The sequence below is a fragment of the Microtus pennsylvanicus genome, chromosome 17 (assembly GCF_037038515.1).
Source record: "Microtus pennsylvanicus isolate mMicPen1 chromosome 17, mMicPen1.hap1, whole genome shotgun sequence".
Taxonomy (NCBI): domain Eukaryota; kingdom Metazoa; phylum Chordata; class Mammalia; order Rodentia; family Cricetidae; genus Microtus; species Microtus pennsylvanicus.
In genome coordinates, this window is record NC_134595.1 from 23,187,797 (window position 1) to 23,204,669 (window position 16,873).

The following is a 16,873-nucleotide window of genomic DNA, read 5'->3' on the forward strand; positions in this document are numbered from 1 at the left end:
TATTAACTACCTGTAGCTGGTGAGGTCATGGACCTTAGAGGAGAACTTAACTGCCACTTTCCTAAACCAGTATAGTTCCCAACTTCATTCTAAACACGTTCCCTTCTAAGTACAGATAAGTATATTGTTTACTCTTCATCAAAGTCATGCCTTTTTACAGCAGAGATCATTACAGAAATCTACAAATGCAGAGAGAAACTGGCTATGAGGTGCCCAGCTCTAATCGATGTATATAACACAAACCCTACACCCAAAGCTCAGGAAACATGGCAGAAGAGAGGGCTGAAGAACTTTAAGTGCCAGAGGATCAGGAAATATGTTATGACATTGTGCCTCCTAGCTACAAACTCAATATTAAATATTCTGCCAAAGATATAACTTGTTTGGTTTTTAATTTTTGCTTTGTTTGTTTTGTTTTGAGACAGGGTTTCTCTGTGTAGCCTTGGCTGTCCTCGAACTAACTGCCTCTGTAGACCAGACTGGCCTCAAATTCATAGAGATTCACCTGTCTCTGCCTCCCCAGTGCTGAGATTAAAGGTGTGTGCCACCACCACCCAGCTTTGGTTTTTAAATTTAAAACAAAAACTTTTTGAACCTTCAAAGAATTTTTACTGTTGAAGGTTTATTTGCAGTTTTTGTTGGCACGACATTTGGGTAGTTGGTTGCATCACCCATATGCAGATCTTACTTTTTACATAATATTGCAATGTACACTATAGACATAAATAATATTCTGTAGAAAAGTTATATAAAACATAGGCATAAGGGATTTACATATTAGAGCCAGGTTATGACTATTTCATTGCTCTAATGACTGCTTTCTTTTATTTTTATATCAATCTATCAATCCAGATCTAACATTTGGTTTCAAAAACCAGAAAGGGTTTTGGCTCTATCCCTTCCCTTGGGTAAACACACACTCTCCTTCTTCTTCCTCTTCTTCTTTTCTTTCTTTCTCTCTCTCCCTCTCTCCCCTCCCCTGTTCTTTCTCTCTCTCTTCCTCACACTGGCTCCTCCAAAGAACCCTCCAAGTTCATTTTACCATCTAAAAACATTTGCCTGTTCCTACCTGAAAATCTGTTTTATTATAGCCTCTGCTTTTGTGAGTGGTGCAAGTTTTGTTCTGAAGTTTTGTTCACAACCTGGATGAACTCAGTTCCCAGTCTCACAAAATGCCTTTTCTCATGATCTCCACGAGGTTTCTGGTTTTTACAGACATAGTTAGAAAATTCTATAGGCAAGGACAATGATAATATTCATGTCGAAATCACAAAAAGGGCAGGTCGAACCTGACATGGTGTGGGAGAATGGAGCAAGTTTTGGGAATGAATTTCATTTCAAAGGGAAGAATCATGGCTTCACAAGGTTTCCACAGATATGACAGTGACTTTCCCAAAAGATAAGTGTTCCCGCAGCTCTGCAAATGGGGTGCCCCATTAATTGTACACTTTGTAAGTGTCTACACTTATGAATCTGTCAGCTGTACATTTACTGTACAGTCTTGTGGACTCCAACAATCCTTGCCTTTTCCAAAGTGGAGCCTAAGATTTCCATTCCTATAGACCTTTGACTTGCCTGTGGACTCAGGTCTGGACCCAATAAGTCACTGACTCAGACAACTTCATAATATGAAATAGCAAGCAGTCTGAAATTCTCCACGGTAAGGTTCCTGTTCCTCTCCACTCCCATCCTTCCATTTATTTCTTCATTTCTGTGTATCAAATCTCAAAACCCAATTCCCTAGACTCTCCTTTCATGCTGATCTGGCTGATGAGCCCTTTCCCATCAAACTCTTTCCCCCCATTCTGCTTCTCTATGTTGCAGGACAGACTGTGAACACTTAGGTCTTTTTTTTTTCTTTGACACAAAAGGTCCACTTGAAATCTGGGATCTCTTCTCTCCTGAGGGATGAATGTCCTAAATCCTGGTCAGAACAACAGCAATAGCAACAAAGACAAAAATACAGTTTTTGATGCTGGTTTTAAATTATTCCAAGTGTGCTCCGATAAGATCTTATCTGTCAAAGTGTCAAATGGGCGTTGCTGAAGTAGGAGCAGTGGAGGCAGGAGCATAGCAGCCACTATGCATAGGTTAAGTAGGCAGACTTTCCTGTACTGTTTATGCTCACTGAGTAACTTGCTCTGGAGATGGGATTTGGCTCTCTCACTTCAGACTCAAGCATGTTCATCCCCAAATGTCCTCCAAATTCCTGTCCTGGGTAAGGGAAAAGAAAACAGTTAAAGAGTAAAGGATTGAACTCTTAAAGATGGTAAGGTACTTCCGCCATAGGATATTATTATATGAGTTTCATCCATATAATGAAAAACAAATACTGTAAAGGGAGGCAGAATGTAAAAACTAGCCCCCAACTGTGTGACAGAGAGGAGAAAGAATGAAGTTGAACTGCTGGTACCCTGCTCTCATCTGGGAACTGGGCTGGTAACACCACTTAGGGAGATTTAGGAAGTTATTCTCTACCTGGAGATAAACAAACCTGTTTTGTTTATTACATTTTATATTCTTATATTATATTTGTTATGTTATACAGATTCCTGTACCTCCCAGCCTTCTCTTGAAGTCTCTTCTGCAATCTTGAAACAGAGACACAGGCCCAGTACTATTCTGAACTAAAATTAAGTAATGCTTAAATTTCTTCTCTCTCAGCCTCTATTTGTGTGAGACCTCACACTGTAATTCCAGTTACTCTAACAGCTACATATGGACTCTGCTTCCTTGAACTGAGACCAGGCAAGTCTCTCCTCTGTTTATTTTGCTAATTTTGGCCTACCTGCCAAGGCCACGGGTACCATCTCCTCCTACATCCATATTAACCTAACTAAAGTGTCATTTTAAAGAAAAGGGTGTAATGATCCACAGATCCACATTTAACATGTGGAATCGTGGATCCCACAGGGACTTGTGCCTTGAAGGAGCAGGGGCTCGAGTTTTCATGCAGCTGAGCTCAACCAAAATGACATCAGGAAATCTTCCAGTTCTGTTGAGCACTCAGAAATCCACTTTAGCCATTTTTATATTAGACTAAGGAGGTAAAATCTGACCTCTAAGGTTCCTCCTCCTATGAAAGTGGGATAATTTTTTTGGTAATTTTAATGTTTTTAAATTTGAATTTAACATGATACATTTACTGGCCTCTAAAGAGGACCCAAGAGTTTTCCCAGCCATAAGTCTCAAACACTGGCTTACAAATCAAGACAGCTAACACTTTGAAATTTAACATAGATTCCAATAGGGACTCGGGATAAATCACTAAACTTCCGCCTGTGAGGAGCAGCTGCACAGGCTCTGCTGGGTCTAAGCATCTATTATTCATGCCTTCTATCTCTAGACCCATTTTCCTTTGAGATAAAATGTTCTTTTCTAACTCAGTACTTCTTTGTTCTACATGTATCTGCTTTTGTTTCTGTCCAGTCTAACAATATGTAAGCTTCCCATCCACAATAAGGATTATAAAAACATAATCCCAGGCCAGGGACGTAGGTAATCTTCAAATCTTCACTCTCCCTCCTCTTTTCCAAAAGCAATTCCCCACTTTGATCCTCACCTCTGCAGAGCACCTGCTATGCCCTCGTCTTCCTCTCCGCTCCCATCTCCAGAGGACCAGCAGCTCTCCCATAGCCTTCCTCAACACTCCATCCCTTTGTCTCAGCCTTCAACTCCAGCAGACATTCACTGGGAAGCTACAGCAGCAGAGAAGCAGGTGGGTTAAGGGAGCAGGTGGTTCAGGAAAGCAGGTGGGTCATTTTAACTGTCCTCAGTGTCTGGAGAGAGCGGGTTAAAGACTTTCAAAAGCCTCAGGGAGCTAGGAAACTCAGGAGGGGGACAGTTGTCAAAGTGATAACATCTGCAAGCAGTTAGAACTAGGAAGCTCCTGCTAGTCAACATGTCAACCTTCATTGAGATTTACAACTCTTGAGACTGTAGGGGAACAGAGCTGCATATGGGATTTACCACCCTCAAGCCCTTTGTGCCTCTGCAAAGTCTCTGCTCCCATCTCCATGGAGGGACACCTACCTTTCATTGTTCTGATAGAAGACAATTTGCTTCTGTTATGGTTGATCTCCTTCCCCCCAATATGGTTGGGTATTACTATAACGTTCATGCCACTATTGCACCTAGCTCAGGCAGGTTGTAAATGAACCTCTCAAACTTCACACTGGGTGAGGCTGATGCTCCTCCATTGACAAACATAGCCCCTTTAGCCCTATGAACACTAGTCTTTCCAGATGAAGCTTTCTGTTGAGCACCAACTTGATTTTTTAAAAATGTTCTACGACAAGTCTTTAGCAATAGGTTCTTACCACAAATTCTGGAGGCTAACCAATTGACATTATTTTTGACAGTAGCCTGTCATCTTTGGTGGAGTGGACCTCTATAAGACTTGATTGGCAAACAACTCCAAAGGAAGCCACCCATTCCTAGTACTTGGGATTTTATTTGAAGGTGTATGGTATCTATTTGGTGTATTGTTCCTGATTATGGGGTAACTCTGTTTAAACTCCTTTTATATGCATATATTTTAGGAGGCTTCTACAGTGCTAATTTCCATAGTTTTTGTTTGTTTGTTTTCAAAAGGCCTTAAGTGTTAGTTAACCCTGCCCATATTCCGTTATCTACCCTGTACTCCCACTTGATTGCTCATATCCCATTTTTCCCATCACTCCTTTGTAACTTGGTATTCTACTTCCACTTCCTTGTTGGACAGTCTTCTAAAAGAGGGATCTGAGATCTCTGGAGCTCTTGCACACACGGAAGCTACTTTCCCTGGTGGAAGGATACTCAGTGTTTAAGGCTAAACAGAAGTTACTGGAAAGTTCTGGAATTGAAGAAAACGCTTGCAGATGAGACTTTGTGTGTGTGTGTTTGTGACCTGAGTATGAGGTACTGGAAGTGGGTGGCTTCTGAGTAAAAAGTATCACTTTATTGCCTCATTTATTTGGAAATATGATTTGGTCTGACAGTATGTTACGCTCAGTTACTCTCTGCACAATGTATTTCTTGGAGGTGGGCCATGGAACAGGAGGCCAAATGACCAAAGGTGTTTCTTAGTAATGCAACTCTTTGGCTCACAATCCAAAAAGTGAAACAAAAGCTGTGGGACTGTGTCCAGGGCTATTCTCTTGTAATGAGTATTCCTGCTCTCAGCCACCCAATGTTTAAGTCTTGTTTGCTATAGGATACATCAACAATGACTTGCAGTTTAGCCACCTGTCGAATAAGTGCTAATGCAAAGTGCATGACTTTCATTGTTGCTGTCTTAGATATTTGATGTATAGAAAATTTAGGTTAAAGGTTAGGGATGCATGGGTAAGAAGATACTGATTTAATAAAAGAAGCTAAGAAAAAAAGGCATTTATGCATATAATAATTTAGGCCCAACTCAGTGAATGACAAAGCCATTAATTTAACCTCTCTAAGTAATACTCTCTGACCAACTTGATTACACTATAAACAAAAACACAGCTGTTTACCTATGCTTCTTAATTAGGCAATCATACCATTTTAATAGCCAGCATAACACATTGAACAATTAAGGCACCCAGAGTGTGTGAAATTGTCGAAGAAAAAGTTTGAAAAATTACTTCAAAACTTCTTTCCTTTTAAATCATCTGTAAATTACAACCGAGGGAAAATAGAATTACCTGTGTCCAGCTGGTGGACAGAAATGGCCATACTCCAAGGCAGTGACTTTCAACCCTGACTTGACTTTAGACTCTTCTACAGAAAACCTAAGACCATCACTGTCTGCTGAAATCCATTAAAGGCCAACTACAGTACAGGAGGGTGACTGAAGGAGTAACAAAGCTCTTACATTCTTCTGTCAACAGAGGGCTGCGATCCTATCCTTTAGGGTGTGTCTCAGGCAAAGCAATCTCTAATTGACTCAGTAAATAAAGTTCAGCTAAAAACAACAGTCAGTCAACAGTCAGTGGAGAGATTGCTTGGAGTCAACGCAGGTCATTTGTTTCTCTTTCCCACCGTTGTTTAATGGTGTAGATGGCTTCTGGTGAAGTAGTGCAGGGTTACAATGTCTGGGGAAAATGATTTCTGTAATTTCTTTCTTCTGATGCTACTTGTTCATGTTAAGAGATACACATGAGCTGGGAGGTGGTGGTGCGTGCCTTTAATCCAAGCACTTGGGAGGCAGGTAGGTGGATCTCTGTGAGTTCAAAGCTAGCCTGGTCTACAAGAGCTAGTTCCAGGATAGCTTGGACTATTAAACAGAGAAACCCTGTCTTGATAAATGTAAAAAGAAAACACACACACACACACACACACACACACACACACACACACACACACACAGATCTGCAAAATGTATTTGTCTACTCTGCCTCTGCTGCTGAAGAATTCAAATTACCCTACGTGGCACTAGGGCACTATGTCTCTGAAGACACTTGGGAGTCAATTGTTTTGATCTTAATATTAAGAATACTAAATGTTTAATGAACTCATGAATTATGTAAGTAATCAAGTATTACTTAATGAGCTACTAGAAAATCTGGAGTCAAATTTCTTGCTCACGAGCAGGTTTCACAGGCTTGTATCAATTATTCCATTTTAATAAGCTACTTCCTTTTCCTTGTCTCCCTGTATTTTATCACTTTGATCTCTTTGTATCAATCCCTCACCAAACTGCTCAGATATGATCAGGTGTATATATTTAAAAATTATAGCAGGTGGAGATGATTATCCAATTTTGAGGCAGAAAAGACAGCTCTGGTGTAAACCGACTAACTTCCCTGTAAGAAAGCTTGGATTGCATCCAAGCCAGTCTATGTCACATGCATCTTGCGTACTGGACTAATTCTGCCTTGCAATAAAAAGTCCTAAGGCAGAGTTGAACATGCTCACAAACACCCAAACACTGTTCTTCTAGGTGCCTCAAGAACAATGTGGTGAGAAGAAGAACATGAAAGGATAGTCAGAGAGAGAGAATGGATTGTTTTTTCATTTGAGAAACCACTGGAACCAAAAAACAGGATGCGTTTACTTGAGGGTGAGTTTAACATATAGAAGGGTGGAACATTTCCAATTAGATAGAATCACAAAGGGAAAAAACAATTCAATAAGATTTTAAACAATAACATTTTTGAGCAAGTACCTTAGTGGTTCACCTCCTAAGATGTCTGAAACACAATTGGGCATTTTGATGGAAGGTGTCTCGAGTCAAATCATTTAGATTGGAAAGCTATCAGGTTCTAAGTTACACTGATGTAGCATTAAAAAATATTCTCAAAAAGTAATCAGAAGTCAGTGTGAGGACTTCCCCTGTATTATAAGGACCTTTGACCTTGGGGTTAAGTAATTCTTTAAAGAAATAGAACAATAGTCAACTATGCTGATGGATCCATTTGTGTTTGACCTCTGAGACATAGGCTCCCTCCAATCAGCCATTTTTACTATTTAATATACTAGATGTAAAACGCGTTACGATTTTTCAAAGAGAACCTGTTTTTTTCCATGTTTGAATAACCATACTTTTTAATATCGCTTGGCCACTTAAAATTATCGTCTACATTTTACGCAAAGCATTTATTTTGGTCGAAAAGAATGAACCAGTTCTACTCTCTGGTTTGTGTAATTATTAAAAGATGTGCATAAAGTGTTTCAAGTATGCAAAAAAAATTCACAAAATACACTCGGATTGCTAATGCTCTGAAAACACTTTATTACACAAATTACATTCAGATTCCGAAAAATAGTGTTCTAACAGTGTAACCATCTAAAAATAAGACATCCCGGAAACACACCAACTGAAGAGAAATTTAAAAAAAGAATTTAAATAGAGACTTTTTAAAATTTCTCTCATCGCAATATAATGTTAGTGATTTTAAAAAAATAGAAGGAGATCTAGCAGCTTTTCGTTGTGCAGCGCAAAGGTTCTCTTGACTGCCACGGGCTGAGAATGCTGAACAGGAAAGGCACCAAAGAAAGACACTGGCAACGGGGCGCGGGTCGGGAAAACACTGTGTGTTCAAGCAAAGAATGGGGCTATTTACATCCACAAAAAAGTCCCCCAGTGTAAAGGAGCGAAACTTCCATCCTGCGGTGGGAGTGCGGCAATGGAAGAAGAGGGCGGTTTCTCTACTCTAAGTTCATATAAAGACAATGGCACTGTAGTGAACTGTTAGGCAACCCCTCACCTAGACACAGAAGCCAACATAACCGAATGAAGTAAATAAGGTGGTGTACAGTCCCACACAGACTAGTACAGCTTACAATCAATGCACAGAACTTTACACACACTAAAGGGAAAGGTATCTGGGCATCCTTGGTAAACCTCACTCCGCCGAGAGGAGCGCCTGGCGTTCAGGAGGAAGGCGCAGGTGCGGGCAGCGGGGCCGAGTACTCCTCTTCTGATTCACTCCCATCATCTTCGTCTTTCTCCTGGTCGCTGCCCTCTGTGCTAAGGCGGTCAAATCCTTTCCTGCTGTAGCCTTTACGCCGGCTTGCGAAGAAATTTCCTAGGTTTAAGCCTCCGCTTCCTTTTCCTGGAAAAGAAAAATACCGAATGACATTGTACAGTTAAAATTTGCACAAACAAGCCTGTTCCCTTGTAAACTTTCAAACATTTTAAACAAGGACAGAAGTTGGGAATGGGAAAGGGCTAATTTTTTTTTTAAAGAGTGATATTCAAAGAGATTTGTCTTAACCAGACGAACACTACTCAACAAACTCTACCAAAGTAAACAATGAGATTCTAAGCTCCACCAGAATATGTTTCTACAGGCATAGTTCAGATTCATTATTCCTACTGTTTCTCTGCAGCCCTCCTGGACTGGCAACTCCTAAGCTGCTGTTCATTTCAATGACTTTACGAAAAGGTCTTCTTCCCTAAGACAAGCACGGACACTCCAATATCGGTGACAGCAAGTTTACCAAAGACAAAGGCAAACAGAGGAAGGCAGGGAAAAGGAACGAGATAATACGGAAAGGCAAATAGGAAAAAAGAAACAAGGCCTGAACTGTGTTGCCAGGCCCTTGCTTCAAGGTCTTTACTCAGCATTTATGCTGGGGGATGGCTACACTGCCCATTAGGTGCTGAATTTTCAGGATCAAAATACAAAACAGGGCCTTGTTCTTCACAAGACACAAGCTTGTTGACTCTGAACCAAACATGAGATTCTGAAGGTCACAGGCATACCTCTGAATCTTCCGAGTACTCTTCCAGAACTTGGCTCGGGTTTGTGTTCAGAATCTGCTTTAAACAGAACGGAAAAACAAAACAAAACAAAAAAACAAAACAAAAGACAAACAAAAAGATGGCACATTTTAAATGTGTCCCAATCACCCTCCTGTATCCAAGGGCTCAACTGTCAACATGAAATCAGGAACTCACAAGTGACTAAAAAGTTTTATTTAAATGAGATTTTAGAAAAGGCTATATATCATTGAGAAACATAAAGGGGGCTGAAATGGTTGAAATTGAGATGTATATAAGGGGGAGTATCTTGCCTTGCTTCTTGCCTCTTATAGGCTGTAATTGTGATATACTAATTCTCGAGTCTCAGGTCCCTCCCACTCTGAGAAATGAGAGGTCAGTATCCATCTCCCCATATCTGTGATGTATAAGAGGGAGTGTTACATGAAGGGTAAAATCACACTGACCAATGCTCATTTTTTTTTCTTACTTTGTAATGGAATAGAATTAACTTAGCAAAATACTGTAAAAAAATGTAAGCTTTTGCTAAAAAACTTCAGGGCTATTTCTTTCTCTGTTAACAGAAGCATACAATCCTGCTCTGGATCTACAAAACCTCCTTCATAGGAAGCCGATGTGAAGGCAGATGACATGAAACCCCAACTAATTCCCATGCACTTAAGGAGACCTCAGCCCTTTCCCCCGAGGCTCCCATCTGTAAGAGAAGTCAATTTCTCTTTTTTTATGGAGAGGTAGAGCTCCCAAGGGAATCCAGTTGTCCCCTGCTATGTCTCTGTGTGTTCTCTCTTTCTCTCATTATTCTTTCACGGGCTATCCTCAGAGAAGCATCAGGGTACCCAGCAGCCTCTAGACAAGAGCTAAAAGGCAGATGGCAGCTGACAGATAGAAAACAATATGGAGAAAGCACTGCAAGAAAACCAAGAATAGACTCAGATCCACAAAGACGTGGTGCCTTCCTCGGCCAGTCCTGTGTGCCCCGTGCCTAGCTGGGTGTCCGGGCCGACTCTCAGTGGAGTGCACAACCAGGGTGTGTACAATCAATGCAAACCAAACTTTAGGAGGGTTCCTCTCTCTCTGTTTCTCTCTCTCTCTCCCTCCCTCCCTCTCTCCCTCTCTCCCTCCTTCTTTTTTTGATAAAAACCTGTTGATGAAAAACAATTCTTGAAAATAGTTGGCAGGCTAATCTACCTTTTCAATTAAATGTCACAGAGTTGCATAGAAGTACACTTTTCTTAAATAACACATGGGGGCACAATGTTGCTCCCTTCCCACACAGCCTTAGGCTTTAGTTCCATGTCACATGTCCCTAATAGCAAATGGGAAAGCAGGCTTTCTTGACTCAGTAGTCACTTCCTCTCCTGGTTAAATAGCCGAGAGTCCTGCCATATGCCGAGGCCCTACCTCCCACTGACATTCTTTGTCGTTTTCACCGCATTACCATCTTTGGTTAAAGTTTTATACATCATCTTTTATGTGTCGTCTATTTTGTGAGTGTCCTCTACTCATCTGACCCTTTCCAACAGTTATCTTATTGAACAACTAGTATCAAAAAGTGCTGCCTGTGCTGGGCACATCCAATTGATACCACATCACACATTTGTCTTCTTAAAGTGTATGTCTCACGACATGGCCGGTTTTCTTTCTATTCATGACAATTCCAGGTTCATAACAATCCTTTTTGGGAAGAGCTAATTACATTTTTTTCCCCAAGATTTATATGAAGTCAATAAAGAGTTAATGAAAACCTAAGAAACATTACTTTCATAACTCATTAAATGGAATCCTCCATTCTTTGTTTCAGGGTCTTTTTCTGTGTTAAGGCTTTTGTCATGGGTACCTAAATCCCTGCCATTGGCTGCCTGACCTCAGAGACCAGACTGTGTTTCCTGATCAAATGCTGCCTCCCACAGTGCTCTGCCTTAGGATCCAGAGGCTGCTACTTAAAAGTGTGATATAAAAATGATATCAATTATTCATTTCAATATAACTGAAAGGGCCTCAAATGATGACAATTTTTTATCTTTATTTTTAAATATACTGACTAATGGTACTGGACCCTGCCTCATTCATTTGGGAAATCTAACGGTCAAATTTATGACTATTCAAAAACTAAGTGGTTTGCTAGGACAGGAGGATTCTGGGTAAAGGAGAAGCTTGAGATGGGCATCTCTTTTTAGTTCTCTATGACCGACATTACTCTTTATACTTGCTAGTGACACTGGTGACATAGTAGGTACCAGATACTTTGGCAAATGCGTAGTGTCCATTGCTCTATCTCACTTTCACACAACCTCATATTTTAGTCTCATTTTATTCATGAAGAATCTGCTTTAGAGAGATTAAGTAACTTGCCCAATGTCATGCAGCTAGAAGCTAGAGTCAACCTAATAGGGAAAGAATACAACCTCAAGGTACCTGACCCAAGTATTGTGAGTTCTGGTCCATTCCTATCAGCAGGTATATCCTTCTGCCTGATCTGCAAGATGATTTATAGTAGATCTACAACTTCACAGCTTTCTAAGGTGATATTATTTGGGCTTAAGCCAACTGTTTAAAGGCAATGAGTGAAGTTATTGTTGAAGCAAACTACTTAAATGTCAGAGGTTCCAAATAGATTTTATATTCAATATTATTTATAGTCACCTTTCAAGACACAGACAATAATATCATAAGAAGGTAGAGAGCATGTAAAGCAAACTAAGTCAAGCCAAACCAAACAGACAGTCATGACAAAGTTCCTAATGGTAATTAGGCCAGACATGCTTTCAAAGGTAGGGTCTGAATCCAAGGGGCTCATTTTTACTTGCCTCCAAAGGCCCTTGACTTTTTCCATCGAATAAACATGACAATGGCCAGCAGGACAACCACAGGAATAACCAGAAGGGTTGTAATGAGAACCACGGGCACTCCCGAGTCTGGCTCTTTGCTCAGTTTCTCTTTCTCTTGCATCTTCTGCAATTCTGAGGAGGTGGGTTTGTTCTCCATTTTGGATTCAACAACTGCCTCGGCTTCTTCAGGGAGAGAAGAGTTCACAGTATGCAACTGATTCAAAGATTCCAAGCCCTCGCACCCACCCCTACCCAGTCAAATCAACAATGGTTCACCAAGAACTTGTTGAGACCAGTGTATGTGGGGTCACGTTGCAATCTCAGCATCTATAAAGTCATCAGCAGCTATGGTGACTGCTGTGTAGTTTTCACCTTCCAGCGGGTGCTCTTTGATCTACCTTTAATTCCCTCTTTAGCCAGTAACTCCATAGTGTATATATCCTTTTGCATTTTCCCCAAGGTTAGGATCACACACGGCTTTGTGTAGAGAAGAGGAGCTGGTGCTTACTACTGGAGTCAATCATACTTCTTCTCAGATATACTAGCAGAATAACTTTGGGCAAGTTAGTTAATTTATTTTGGCCTAGAAGGATCTCCTTTGTAAAGCTGTGATCCGATTCCCTTCATAAAACTCTTTGATTTAGATGTGGGCCACAAAGAAGGTGCTTAATAAATACTTGGTTCATTGTACCTTTATTTTATGACTCACTTCTATGTTCTGTGACGTTTTAGCACTCTCTCTATATAGTCATAGACATTTACAAAGTTATAGACTGACAAAGAGAAAAAGCAACTGTAGTCTTTTATATAGTTCTCAGCAAAATATGCAGGCATAAATGCAACATATATAATTTTATTGGTGATAAAATAACATCAACTTTCTGAGAGACTGACAGGAGCTGGGTAAGTACCAGGCTGATCAGGCATTAAGCACTGTGAAGAAACAGATTCAATGAAGCTGTAGAGCTATGACAGGGGCTTTAATAACTATTGACTTGAAACGAGACTGGACTTCGAGCCAGCCCTAAGAAGTATGTGGCTATCTGTGTATAGAAACCCTAACGCGCAATGAGTAGAATTTAGCTGGGAGAAATGTTACAGTCCTGTTTGCTGAATGACTCAGAAGGCTTCCAGAATATTAATTTCTTGGTGTATCTTCTCCCCTACAATACTATATAGACTGCATGATGCAGCGGACCTCATGCAAGGACTTCATGATGCAAGGTCCTCAGCAGACCTTGACAAACTGGCAAGGATAAAGGGTTTTAATGGGGGGAAAATTGGTTAATAACAGCTTGCTGGACATACTCCTGAAACTGCTTAGGACATGTCACATAGAATCTATGATATAAACACATGGAATACTGAGGCTCTTCGCTTCAGTGTTCTGCGCTAGCTTCTTCCACAGTCTCCATCACACTCACTGAGCACCTGCACTACGCAGGGCACGTTGCTCCTCTTTAATTGACACACAGAGCCTGGAGCAGGTGCTATTGTTACTCTTTCGCTGAAGACCCCTAAGTCTTCATCTTGTTCCCTGGACTTTGCAACAGCAGAGACTACACTTTCTCTCGCATTCGCTTGCCTGGCTCTTGGAATTTTAAGAGCAGGGAAGGAAAGAGATTGGTCCACAGACCTAACCACGGTTCAATCAGAAAATGTATACATGAGTATTCTACGTTTAAACTTGTTCCATATTTAAATGGAACAAAATGGAATCATGGGATTAAATAACCTAAAACACATTTGTATCTTTGGAATTCAAGAATGTGTTACCTTTAGAAGGAAGGCCTGATTCTCTATTTGAAAGCAGTATACACTATGAGATAATTATTCAGTATCATAGAAAATAGAAGGGTTTTTGCTATAACTGTTTTGTCAATATATATCTGGTATCCTTGATGAGGCAGAGCCAGGGCTGAAGTATATTAAATATAGATAACCAGGGATGGCTTCGGTTATAGACTGAGGGAATCAGTTTAACATTCATAGAAAGTAGATGCGACAGGGTCATGAACTAGCTAAGGCACATACCCCTTTAGACATTCTTGGCTTCCACAGTTCTCATATTTTGGATGTAACTTACTAAAAATACTTGAACATTCTAACATTTGGAGTAAACTGAAATGTGTTTGACATTTGAAAGGTGCTTTGCTACAATGAGTGCAGTTTAAAAAAATATCCCAGTCTTAGAAAGAAAAGCAATATTGCTGTTCTTCTGATGGGAAGACATAGGTAGAATGAAAAATCTAACAGAACACTTATCACAAAAGAGTCCAGGAATTCCACTCAAATAATAAATAATCCAAAGTATATCATTCCACTCTTTATCTGAAATTCCTTTATTAAGCATTCCCATATTCTGGAGTGTAAAGACTCGAAAATGAGCCAATGCCCGAGTTTCTGGAGATAAAAGGGAATAGACTATGACACTCTTGTATCATATAAGATGGCATATACAGTCTGCCTAGAACAAAAACGTCTTATAAATTCAGAAGCTGTCATCGCATATCTAGACACAAAGAAAAAGCAATGGTTTTAACAACTGAAAGATAAGAAGCATTACTTTCCCTTCTTCTGCCCTTTAAAGCAATATTTCTCTAAAGGACAGTCATCTGTGCTTTTTTGTGAGGGTAACTGCCTAGTATTTGCATTTTTCTATTATTCTAGTATTATTTATTTTGCATGGTAATACGTTATTTAAAAACTTTCCTCTTTAAAAAATAGCACTTTTTAAATCTTAAACACATTTCATCTTTTTCCAAATGTTAAAATGTAGATATATTTTAGTAGATTACATCCAAAATACCAGAATTATGGAAGTCAAGAATGTCTAAAGTGATACATATTTTAGTAAGTTACTGCTGCCTTGTCTCATCTACTTGCAAGCTCATTGTCATTTTCTCTATTTTCTATGAATGTAAAGCTGAATGTTTTGCTCTATAACATTGTTATGTATGCATTTGTGTGAATGCGTGTTTGCATGTGTTAATGCATTCTCTGTGTGTTTGTGTGGTGTGTGTGTGTGTGCACACCTGAAGTCAGTATTAGGTGTCTTTGTCCATTGCTTTCCATTTTATTTTCTAAGGTAGAATCTCTCCCCGGATGCAAAGCTTAACAACTCCAGAGAATCTAGCTGTATGGCTCACCCTCAAGATCTCTGCATCTGTTTCCCCAGCAAAGGGATTCCAAGAGCTGTCATGCTTGCTCTCCTTTCGTGTGGACTCTTGGGGATCCTAACTCTGGTCCTCATGCCTCTGAAGCAAACACTTTAATCCACTGAGCTAGCTTTCAAGGCCACTCCTTCTGTCCTCCCTCAGACTTCTTCTTTAATAAAAGCAACTGGGATAATAATCAGGAATGGGGGTACATTCTTAATACACCAAATACGGAAATTGTTACCTAGCTCATAACAGACAGAAGTGAAGAGGGAGGAGTTTAGAAAGGACATTATCTTGTGACTTAGGAAAACATGAAAGCTATACCCAGCATCAATGACCGTCATTCTGATTCATGTTCTCTCTTCTCCTCCTACCCCCACAACAGATCCTTATAAACCCTCCTCTCAATAAGATCGAAGAGATTCACTGCACCTGAGAGCCTCTTTCTTTTTTTCTTCTTTCTACTTTTGGAGACTGATCACCATTGTCCTCTTTACGTGGGGCAGGGGACAGGGTGAGAGCTAGGCTTTGACCTATTCTATTTCTAGTAACTCTATTTGAAACTTTAAATCTTTTCCCTAAGCTTTTTTTTTTGTCATTTCAATTCTCTTATTTCTGAAACTCCCTTAAAATTTTGCTTCTGAAACCTTGTTATAACTGCTCAGTTTTATGTCTACTCACGTGGAAATAAGTATCACCAAAGTAAATCACATTTAGAGTTGTAAAATTAGCAAACACCTCCTATGTTGCCAAGTGGCAATTTGCTTTGGCCTCTGTTACAAAGGGTAGCTTCATGGTTTTGATAAATGATAAGATCTAGGTATCCAGCATGATCCGTGTTTCTTTTGTAATAAGAATATAACTTATAGAAGAATAAGAATTATTTGGGTTCAAAGAACAAAGTATCTCTGTTTGAGGTGGAATATTCCCGACTATTAGACTGAACTTTCTTGTAGACACTGATGTAAAATTCACTATTTGTACTGCTGGGTTCTGCCCCAAGACTGGGAGGTTTTCCATCTAAATGGGCTCATTGTTTTGCCTTCATCAAGCAGCTAAGGTGAGGTCAGGTAAGGAAAATTGGACTGTTTCCCACATATTACCATCAAGAACGATTTGGTAAGGCATATTTAAACGGAAATACTTTGAAATAATTTACAGTTCAAGAGATTGGAACACAAACTGCAAATCATTCCTAACTGCCTGCATTCTTGGAAGAACGAATGGATTGATGTGCTGACAGGATTGATCTGTCCTTAACACTGCAGCAACGGCTAGGAACACAGGATTTGACATCAAAAGACTCGCATTTAAAACCTGACTTTAACACTTACTTTCTCCTTCGTAATACCCATCCATACGTCCTCATATGTAAAATAAATATCACATGGTAGTAGGATTATATTTGATACTTTTTTTGTATTGCCCAGTTTTAGTGTTCCATATATGATAGCTGTTATTAACAACAATATCTTTTAAATCACCCTTATTTGGGGATAAACATAACATCAGTGACACTATATAAATAGCAATGATTTAAAACCTGTATGTGTATTTGAGTAATATGAGCACCACCCTATATGGTCCTCTGGGCAGAATCTCTACAAATGTCAAGCAATTGCAGTTTATTTTCTCAATTATGTTCTTTCAGCTCTTTCAATGTGGAGCCTACTGTCTTTCTCTTCTGCCTGCATGAACTT

General features: G+C 39.8%; 1 protein-coding gene across 12 annotated transcripts in view; it reads right to left on the bottom strand.

Annotated features, from left to right (window-relative positions):
• Positions 1-7,666: 7,666 nt before the first annotated feature.
• The window catches only part of Pam (peptidylglycine alpha-amidating monooxygenase), a 299,077-nt gene continuing 289,870 nt past the window's right edge, over positions 7,667-16,873 (bottom strand). For 2 of the 12 annotated variants that reach the window (XM_075951994.1, XM_075952000.1), the window contains 3 exons: positions 11,992-12,195; positions 9,167-9,220; positions 7,667-8,513 (listed from right to left, as the gene is read on the bottom strand). In XM_075951994.1, the coding sequence (XP_075808109.1) occupies positions 8,332-8,513; positions 9,167-9,220; positions 11,992-12,195 (440 nt within the window). In that variant the 3' untranslated portion in view covers positions 7,667-8,331. The remainder of the gene's footprint in view (positions 8,514-9,166; positions 9,221-11,991; positions 12,196-16,873) is intronic. The other 10 variants (XM_075952001.1, XM_075951995.1, XM_075952003.1 and 7 more) reach the window with 6 other exon arrangements.